Here is a 10,763-nt window from a genome sequence, read left to right on the forward strand (position 1 = left end):
TGTGGGTACAATGTGTGAAACCCTTTCTGGTGTCCCTTTCCGTGATATTGCTGGAAAATTGCTAAAAGCGGCTTAAGACCAAACTCACTCACTCACTCACTCTCAGTAGTGTTAACTCTTGGGAAACATATCTATGTTTGTTCAACTTTCATCGTGAAAGAGAATGTTAAGTGTGACATATGGTATGTCTTTAACATATCGTATTATGTTGAAATGTGTGTTAGGAGAGTACCGTAAAAATTAGGAAATTATCCCGAGTTTGGGATCTTCAGTGTGGAACATCTTCATGACCCGCAATGATATACTCACATAATGTTTATACACATAACTCTATGTAATTTTTAAGCATTCCTTTCACATTTTCCACTTATGTATGGTAATAAAACATAAACAGGATATAGTCAGGTCGCGTTCGTCCGCACCCCGATTATCCGATTTCCCGCGATATCCGAAAGGTAGCAAGTTGTTGTGTCCTCTCACTAAACCAAATTCGGTGAAAACTGGTCTCTCACATAGCCACATAGTAAGATTTGACTGACTTGGGTTAGCGTTTTGTCAACACTCAGCCCAGATGAGCCATAGTTTGTTGAAACGAAATGTTCAATTAGTGAGATTCGTGAAATTTGTATTCAAGTGAGATAAGTGTACATTGATATGGTATTATCTGAATATTTTTTTGCATTTGAGAAAATGCTGAATTACCTAGAATTACCCACATTACTAGCTGTAAGCAACCTCGTTTACTACGTAAACTCATTAACGGTTGATACATGCATATGACAAAAACGGAGATTAATGTAAACAAGAATAATTGTCTACATCTAACCAAGATCATTTAGATTTAGAAATAGAGAGATTTACGGTTATTAATTTCATGATATGGAACTCGGCGTGTTGGCAATTGCTCTAAGAAATATTTCTTTTAATGCTGAAATTTGAATATAACGTATAAAGTTGGAAATGTTTGCGGTCTGGACCAAATGAGAATGAGTTTCACAATGATTTTACGTCGCTTCAGTCACAAAATGTTATCCGAAGGATCACCTTCACCCTTTGTGCCATTGAGTTTGCTGGTCTATCTCAAAACCTGAACAGAAATATTTTCTGTTCTATCTCGTCGTACTGTAAGGCTAAAGAAAGAAATGAATCACGTCTGTTTTCATTTTCTCTTCAGGTTCAGGGTCTGAAACTGCCACCTGCACTTGGACTTCTTTTTGTCTGTCTGAATTACACAGTTTCACTGGTGATTGATCCTGCGCGGAGAGAGAACCAGGGACAAGTTGGGACAGGGCAACGTACGGTCATCTTCCTTCGCTGGGCGTAAATCAGAACCTCAGGAGAAAAGATTTTGTGAAATATTTTGCTAAGCACAGAATTTATACTGTGAGTGAAGGAACCGTAGATTTGCTGCCAGCGTAGCTTACTTACATAGTCTGTGGTAGTGTACCTTACACGTATATATCTGAACCTTTTTATTCAAGTTTGTTTGTTCATGTTTATAAAATACCATCAAAATAGTTTGCTAATTTTGATTACCTGGCATATGAAATTACAAGCTGACACAGAACATAATATAAAATGCATTTTGAATAGTTATGACAGTTAAATTGAGCATTTTAAAAACTTAATATGTAAAGTTAATAATAATCATAAAACATGCCTACAGGTATTAGCAGGGTTTGAAAAAGTAAGTAAAAAATGATGGGGAAAAAAACCCAAAAGTATCGACCCCGACGAGATTCGAACTCGCAATCTTCTGATCCGAAGTCAGACGCCTTATCCGTTAGGCCACGAGGCCGCTGTTGTTGATGTGTGAATTTACCATATATAGCCATGACGGAGTGTTCATACGCGGACGCAATGGACGTGTTTGCTCGATGGATATCATAACGTTAATATTGTTGATTTCTTTTATCCTTTAGAAAACCAAAGCACCATCTGAGCAGTAACGACTTTCCCAACGACTAGCCTTGAAAATCTTATTTGGGTCAGCTGTTGCGACATGAATACGCAAATTACCCAGGTGCAGCCAAAACAACCAACGATTCAAGCTTCACTGCATGAAAAAAGAATTGGTGCATCCATCAATATTGTCCTTAACATCACTGACATTTTTATCAGCAGTATTCGATATATTTATAGCCGTCGACTTTGATACAACTCTCTGTCAACAAAAGACTGAGCTACAGTCTCCTGTATGGTCATGTTTGGTGGCTGCGCATTCAAACAACGATACCATGCATGATTATGGAGGCTCTTACTAAACTGTGACGTGAACAGAGTCAATTCTTTCCAAAGCTAACTGTAGGCCTCGTTTCATTTGAAAATTAATGTAAGATCTTCATATTTTACTCCCGAATCACCGGTTGACATCCGCTTGCACAGTTTGCTTGTTTTCAACAGTACTGACAATTTCATTGAATTTATATCAAATCGGCACCACAACATGTGGAACTAACGTTGAAAAAACTCATCGACTTCTTGCCACTGTAGGTTCAAGCAATAGTAATATACTTCTGAAAAAAATAGTTCAGTTAGTAACCTAATAAGAGCAAACGTAATATTCCTATATAGACAACACTTAATACCAATTATTTGCAATGTATTAATGCTTTTGTTATGATCGAAGTACGGGAATAAAGTAAACATATACATGTTTGTATAATCGCACTTGTACATAACTGTGGCATAATAATTATCAAAAGATCTTTTGTTAATTAATCTTATCAAAAGGTCAGGATAACAACTGGTTATAAAAACATGTTCACAAATTTCGACAAAATTGCATGTTTTTCTTGATTAAGAATGTAATGTGTGAATCTGTTTTTTTTTCGGTGTCCGCTGTAAAATAATAACCACTCACTGAATTAATCAACCTTTGTTCAAAAACACTAACGTGTTATACGTGGCATTTCTGACAACGGCCATACGTGAGTGTTCTTTGTTGCTGAGGAGTTGACGACATATTCAATACTGCACAGAGCTAATATGGATCTGTTTCTTATGATACAGGGCCTAGATTTCCGTAGTTCTCTTAGCGCTAAGATCGTCGTAAGTGCCATACAATTACATTAACTTACGACGATCTTAGCGCTAGGAGAGCTTCGAAAATCTAGGCCCAGAGATCTGCAGTTCGGCATTGGAGACAATAATTACTTGAGGTCGCGTGAAACATCCACTAATTTTAAATTGGCTGTTGGTGTCTCCGCCCCTTGGACAGGATGAATAGTTACTGTACGGTTTCACAGGAAAATTCCACAACAGAGCTACTGTACAGAATTCGTGTGTTGTAATTAGTCTCCATGCACATACACTGAAAGAGTGTTTGCACTTTAAAACACTCCACCTACACTTTCGGGAATGTGAAACATACATATATTTGTAAATTCTACGAGTTTACATAAGGAAAATGCTCTCAAATACAAGGAAACATGCACCACTAAGACATCATCTGTGTGAATGCACAAAGTAAATGAACAAAAACGCAAGACATATAATACTCACATACGTATGTGTGTATAGATATGACAACACGTTTTGAAGATTCAACTGAAGGAGTCGTATTCTCGGTCTCCGTGTACACTGTCAGATAAGTCAATCAGAATAGATAACATGCTTTCAACCAATAGCTGCGCATGGCCATCTTAGGAATGCGATCAATGCAGTGTTGTGTATTGAGTCGCTGAGATATATTCGAGTATTGATTACTGAAAACATGCAAACATTCGACATGAATATACCACTCAACGATCAAATAATCTACTCTTTATCCAAAAAAAACCCCAGTCATTTTGCTGGGTTCAATAAAAATTACCTAATCTTCTGAGGAGGAATTGAAGTGAGAGACGCGAGGGTATCCTAGGTGTTAGTGAGTGAGTGGAGTTTTACGCCGCACTCAGCAATATTCCAGCTATATGGCGGCGGCCTGTAAATAATCGAGTCTGGACCAGACAATCCAGTGATCAACAACATGAGCATCGATCTGTGCAATAGGGAACCGATGACATGTGTCAACCTACTCAGCAAGCCTGACCACCCGATCCCGTTAGTCGCCTCTTACAACATGAATAGTCGCATTTTATGGCAAGCATGGGTCACTGAAGGCCTTTTCTATCCCGTGAACTTCACGGGTCCTATAGTTGTTAAAGCGTTCCCTCGTCACGTCGACACGGGTTCGATTCATTTCTGAGGCCATAGCCCTTGTATTACTGGATTATTGATAAAGCGGTTTAAAACTATGCTCACACACCGAGATACGTGTGATGTAAAAACATACACCCACAATAGTAATTTGTTTCTGGACAGCAGTGACCGGAAATATATTCTGGACGAAAGAGAACTATTTTATTAATTAGTGCATTCGTTCTTTCAAACCATCATTCTGATTGGCAAATTATCGACGGACTAGATAATACCCAGGTATGATGAAGTGAACCCGTCTATTTATCCAAAATAAAACTGGAAATTAATATTTTATTGTCGCTTCATTAAGAATTATGTACTTGGGAGATGCGTACATCTGTTACACGGTGAGCGAACAGATGGTAAGGTACGAAACTCGTAGGATACACGACTGACGAGAAGTATGTTTGACCCGTGTCGTCCGGGGTTGACCCATCAGTTGGATTGTATAATCATGGTCACGCCACCAGTTTGCAAACTCGATCGTCTCTGCTGGGATCTATATGGCGGAACATACATGCTTGGTTTTAACTATCTCAGTCAGCGACATTATTATCGATATTGGACAAAGGAATCAGCTCATAAGTTTAATTTCTTGCTATTTTATCGTAGTAATGTTACACTGAAAGAGAAGACACAGACACAGAGACGCACAAAGACACACTTCAGAACGTGTACATACACACGCACGCGCGCGCACACACACATACATACACACATACATACATACATACATACACACACACACAAACACTTGAATAAACACGCAGACACAGACAGACTATATGAGATTTTTATTTACAGTATAAAACTTGCAGACATATAAAAGCATGCACGTATAAAACAACAATTAAATGCACATGGAATATTGTATAACATATTCCTTGAGAGGTCAGCAAGTGGATGGATAACGTTTAATTTTGGACCAGCACATTGTTTTCCTTCTCAGTTAAATGATGGGAAAATCTTTCGCAAAACAGGCTAATGCCAATAATCGTAATAACGGCATGCGCTGAGCACGTGTTAAGGGCATTTGCGTTTTAGACAATAAACACACAGAGGACAGTTCCAGCCATGCCTAATTCGACAAAAGAAAACTAACAGAACAGTTTTTAGAGAAGCTTGTTTACAGAGTCATAAATAAGAACAGCATCAACCATGTCTTTTGTCAATCATAAATGTACAGCAGTCTCAGCAAAGCGTATATAAAGGATCTTACAATCAAAACAACAGGTCATATACACGTCTATTTAAAAGATATCAGACGTGTACAGTTTCAGTCAGGTCTATGTATTGGAACATATACATTAAATATTCAGCCACACCAGACAGACATCTTATTCAATAATGTAGGCTACTGACCCATAATACAAACAAAATACGAATATAAACCATGCATACGTGCTAAACATAAGGTGTAGACCTTATTATTATACTATGGTGGATTTACTCCCTAATTTCAATACACTGGGGAGGAATGCACTTAATGTTTTCATATAATTTATGCTGTTAAAGTAATAAAACGCACAAAGGTTTCAATTATTCCAGGCTGTTTGTCATATCTATTGAGTTGCTTACATATGTGGACGTTTAACCTATGTCTATTAATAAAAGACACATTCCAAGTGTGACATCCCTGTACGTGTCACTCACTGAAGAGGACTCAACACATCAAAATATGTAGTGTTGGTATTTGACTTGTCAGTATGTAGACTAGATAAGCTGAAGAAAAATTGATTTGTATTGTAGGTTATGGAATGCCGTATATTTGTACTTAAAGTCACCGACAGACAATTGGAATACCGTACATCTGAACTATAGATCGTGGATAATCAAACGGCGGGCTATGCCTGTAATACTGTAGTGTTTGGTGGGTAGTTTTTCACGTCTTAACATATAGTTATTTAGACGTCTATAGTGGTGACAGGAAATTCTTTAGGGACTTAAAATGCATTTGGAGTTCGTAAATACTTAGCAACTAGAAGTAAAAAGGTGCACCCTTTTTCGAAGGTCAAGATTATCTTAATGAGTGTCTCGATCTGATTTCAACTAGACCGTTTTAGGTTTATCTGTTTTATCATTAATCATCAGTAATCCGGTGTGAGAATGGGTACACATCTAGGCTGCTTCATGCGCAATGCTACATTCTTGGGTTTGTTGTCGTTGTCAGTATGAGCAGGCAATGGAGAGGGTGAAAAACCATGAACACCAGCTAAAACATGTAACGAAAAGACAAACAAAAACAGTCCAATTTAGCTAACCACTTACTACCCACCCCCACTCAATCCATACACACGCGCACACGCGCACACGCACGCACACACACCAACAAAATAAGTTACAAAAAAGACACTCCCTAACGCGAACCAAGCTCAGAAAAACAGTTCGAAGACTTAATAAAAGCCACATAGGTTTATGAGCTTCTTAAGCACCACCCCACTCATCTTGAACATCTAGTGTGGTAGGTCCTTTAATCGTCCCGGGACATACAGCTCCCTTTCGGTTCCAAGGAAGTCTGGTCAAAGGTCAGCAAGCAGTTTTCTCAACTGTCCAGTGAAGTTTGAACGTTTGATAAATGACACGAGTGAGTGAAGCGGCCACATAATATCCGAGTTTTTTACTTAGTCTATGATTTTTAGTGAGCCAGTCGACAAGGTTAGTACTCCATCAATAGAATAAAATTTCTGCTCTTGCTGTCATCACTGATTTTCAGTGGTCCATCCATACGAGTTTTAGGGGCTGTCTTGAACTTTACGCTAAACTGGATCCATTTCTGAACGTAGTTCAAAAGGGTATTCTTTAGCCTGACGTTTGGGATTTCCTTGTAAGCCTGTCTACATCTGACTCGTCTCCAGTTCCGGCGCGGGAGTGTGCTTGTAGGACTGCCACAATTTCATGGTGAGATCTGCAGCCACAGGTTCTCTATCTGTGGACTGTGCCAGGAGAAGGTTCAGCAGGTAGTCCATCCCGAGATACTCCTTCACAAATGCGTTTTGCTTCTCCGGTGAGTACGAATCACTATCAGAGGATGTGAGGGTGTACAGCTTGATCCTCCCTGATGTCAAGCGTGGAACATGGAGTAAGAGAATCCACGCGATAAGACTCACCAGGTTCGCCACTGCCAGGATCAGAAGCCAGTAGAACAGGAACATGTAGATTTTGAGATACACTGCATTAATGTGAAAGGCACATTGATACACTTGAGTACTCTTGTCTCTGATGTCAAACCGACACCTTCCATATCGTGGAAACGGAGTCTCCGATGTGCCTTTAGAGTATTGGTCCCTGATTGCCTCAAATGGTTTATCTGGCGAAAACAACAATCCGATGATAACAAGCTGGATGAATGAGTTGAGGAGGTACAGAGCTTTCTTTAACAAGAAGATTACAGTGTTTAAGATACTTGGGGATGGTGGAGATGCCACTCGGGACATAAAGGTTGCATCCGATCTGCTGTCAGGTTTGTTGGTCTCTGCATACAGGAAAAGGAACTCAGAGTCTGAACCGAGGAGTCTCTTCAAGAACTGTGCTAGAAGATGAGGAGCAGTGAAGGCAAAGGCCTGATAGAACATAAACAGTGGTACAAAAGTGTGGTAGGAGAATATGAGTTCACTGTAACGGTATTCCGAGAACGATCCTTCGTCGAGGCAGTATTTCAGAGCATACGGTAAAGTATCAAGTTGTGTCCCGTCTCCTATTGGTAGACAGGTAATAGCGGAATCAGGGAAGACGGAGATGTACACTATGGCGGCTATCCCCACCACCACTAAGATAAGCATAGTCCAGATCCGGTTGAGGCGATCCACATCATCCTCGTCTCGTCTCTTCCAAAACATTTTCTGAAACGACAATAATGATTTAAATGATGAATCCGTGATTTGTTACACGGTACTTTTGAAAGGTAATAATAGTCAGATTTGTGGTGTGAAACGCAACTCATTGTGATATTAACGGTCCCTCACGACATTCATCAAAATGCAAAGCACTCCAACCGTCTCAGTTCAGCCTGGCTCCAATGAATGCTGAGTCCATGGGTGTACAGTAATTCTATCCTCCGAGGAGGCAAGTTATAGATAACAATAGTTTGTTATCTATTTTTTAGAAATCATCATTAAAATCATTTCAACTTAGAGACTTGTGCAAATCTAGTCTCGGTTCTACTGTGACACTCTACAATATGCAGCTTGGTAAGGGACCCGTTCCACAAAACTGAAGGATTTCCCTAATATCCAGGATTGATTGATGTTGCACTTTGACATGAGTCAGTGTCACTGAACAATATCTATCGTACCTCACACATAAATGTCGTTTTCAGATTGACTGAGCGCTCTTCTATTAGTTTCAATGTACCCCGCTGCCAATGGCAACTCATTCGGTCCTTAATTGGTAGTACTTCTTTATCCTGAGGGACATGAAGCCTGCATGATACATTGAAATTACTGATGTTTTGCGAATGCATATCGATAGAAGGGAGATAACGCTATATCTGTCTGTCTGCAAAATCTAGCGATGGTTACGAAGTTTTTGCCTCGCATTCCAATAGATAATTTTTGACAAAACGTTCAAATGTAATCCAGGTGAATATTAAGAAGGGGAATTTGGGCTCAGGGAACATAAACAAACATCGAGGGTACATCAACCCATGCCCCCCATGCAGCCTGATACGGGAACCTGTCACTGAAGTTATTTTCATAACATCCAAGATTAATTAATGTTGCGCTAAGATAAGAGTGAGTGAGTGAGTGAGTGAGGTTAGTCTTATGCCACACTCAGCAATATTCCAGCTATGTGGCAGCGGTCTGGTAGTTATCGAGTCTGGACCAAACAATTTTCATTCCATTTGTATCTGCGATACAATCGATACACCAGGCTGCACCTATACTGACCTTTCCATAGCCTGTTTTCAGTTATTACAATGAAATTATAAAATGGTTCAGACACTGAGAACATTTACTGAAGGCGTGTGAGCAAAACAATGGATAGGGCATAGCTAGTTATATATTTTTCCACTGATTGTCAAATGCAGCTCAACATATGGAACCAAATGCCTGTGCATACCGTTGTTTAGCTTCGTATCTTTTCACGTAAAGTTAATTACATCTAAATGACTGAATACTGTTTCATTTGTTCGAGGATGAAAGTGCTAAACTTGACGTAATCGAACCCCGCTCTCCTCTCACCACCCAAATACATGTAAAATTATGCTAAACCTTCAAAGCGATCATAAATGTTCAAAACAACATCGCTTCCGACCTTCACCTTGTATGGTTCTGCATGATGCTGAACATTGGGTGGTTTGATGTCTCTGACAAATGTCTCAGCACAAGCATCATACTGCAAACAATATGAGTCTGATACAGTGCATTTTGAATACCAACACATGTCATTATAGTCTGATACAGTGCTTTTTGAATACCAACACATGTCATTATCTATAGTTTGCACAACCAGGTTCCATTTAACAGAGAATGAGAAAGATGCCCGTCTGATCAAGTGTGTACAAGTGGGAAAATGAATTCATGTACATACCTGCTTCTGTAGACGTAGTGTTCAGCAACCAAGATGCAGGAATAACTACCTGATTATTCTCGAGAACAAACTCTAATAACTCATCCCGCGCAGCGCTTGTAAAAATCTATTAATAGAACAGACGCGCCCGCGAGGGCCCTCCTCGAACAAAACACGGAACAGTAGCTGACATTGTGTTAAGCGTACCTACAGCGTACCAAAAATGCATTAAATGCGTTACATTAATTTGAAAAAAATAAAGTGCTTTTCTTTCATTAGTTGGGTGAGCTCTGGAGGATATCTGGGTTTAATGAAAAGTATCAAACATTTTATAAATGAAAATTGCGTTACTCCAATCAATTAAGTTGTGCAGAATCTTTGTGCTATCTCAGTTTTTAATACATTGAACTTGTATTTGGTCTGTATTTAAACAGTAAAACCGGTTGAAAATACAACCTATATCATTGATATATAATTTGTGAAACTGATTTAAAAGATCATGATAAATTATGACACAATAAACAAGTAAACAAGTAAAACACGCTTCACATTCCTGTCAAACCAGCCAAACACTTGCGTCAATTACTATAAGGCAAATAATAAGAAACGAGGAATTAAAGGTGACAAGAATATAGTTGAAGCAAACATAGGTGAATTGTGCTAAATAGTGACAGATGCTACACAGGTGTCACATTAGGCTTCCCTATTGCAGCTATAAATGTAGAGGGTGTCGAGCTGTTACAGAAAGATCAGTAGATTTCTAGACTCCGCTGCCAAATGGCAAAGTTTGATAATGAAATTAATAATGAAAATGTGACGGAAATCTTACGTTTACTCTACGTGTTCTTCTTTCACTGTCCATCGAGCAAATGAGGTGCTTTTGGGTCAACTCCACATTTCGTGTGGACACCGCTTCCACAATGTGCGCGCGCAAGCACGCACACACACACACATGCACGCACCTACCTACCTGTATGTGCGCAACCTTCACATTTTATACTAATGTGACCTTTGTTTTCAATTGTATGATGAAATGCACTGTTGCAGACAGATGAGTAGTCTCTGCAATGAAC

At 39.3% G+C, this 10,763-nt stretch overlaps 1 protein-coding gene across 1 annotated transcript; it reads right to left on the reverse strand.

Annotated features, from left to right (window-relative positions):
- Nucleotides 1-4,961: 4,961 nt before the first annotated feature.
- Nucleotides 4,962-9,819, reverse strand: LOC137261346 (innexin-11-like). The gene is made up of 2 exons (XM_067799089.1): nucleotides 9,712-9,819; nucleotides 4,962-8,021 (listed from the first exon to the last, which is right to left on the reverse strand). The coding sequence occupies exon 2, from the start codon at nucleotides 8,016-8,018 to the stop codon at nucleotides 7,017-7,019; it is 1,002 nt and encodes a 333-aa protein (XP_067655190.1). The 5' UTR covers nucleotides 8,019-8,021; nucleotides 9,712-9,819; the 3' UTR covers nucleotides 4,962-7,016.
- Between the last annotated feature and the right edge of the window lie 944 nt (nucleotides 9,820-10,763).

This window comes from Haliotis asinina, chromosome 14, assembly GCF_037392515.1.
Source record: "Haliotis asinina isolate JCU_RB_2024 chromosome 14, JCU_Hal_asi_v2, whole genome shotgun sequence".
In the NCBI taxonomy this organism is placed as follows: domain Eukaryota; kingdom Metazoa; phylum Mollusca; class Gastropoda; order Lepetellida; family Haliotidae; genus Haliotis; species Haliotis asinina.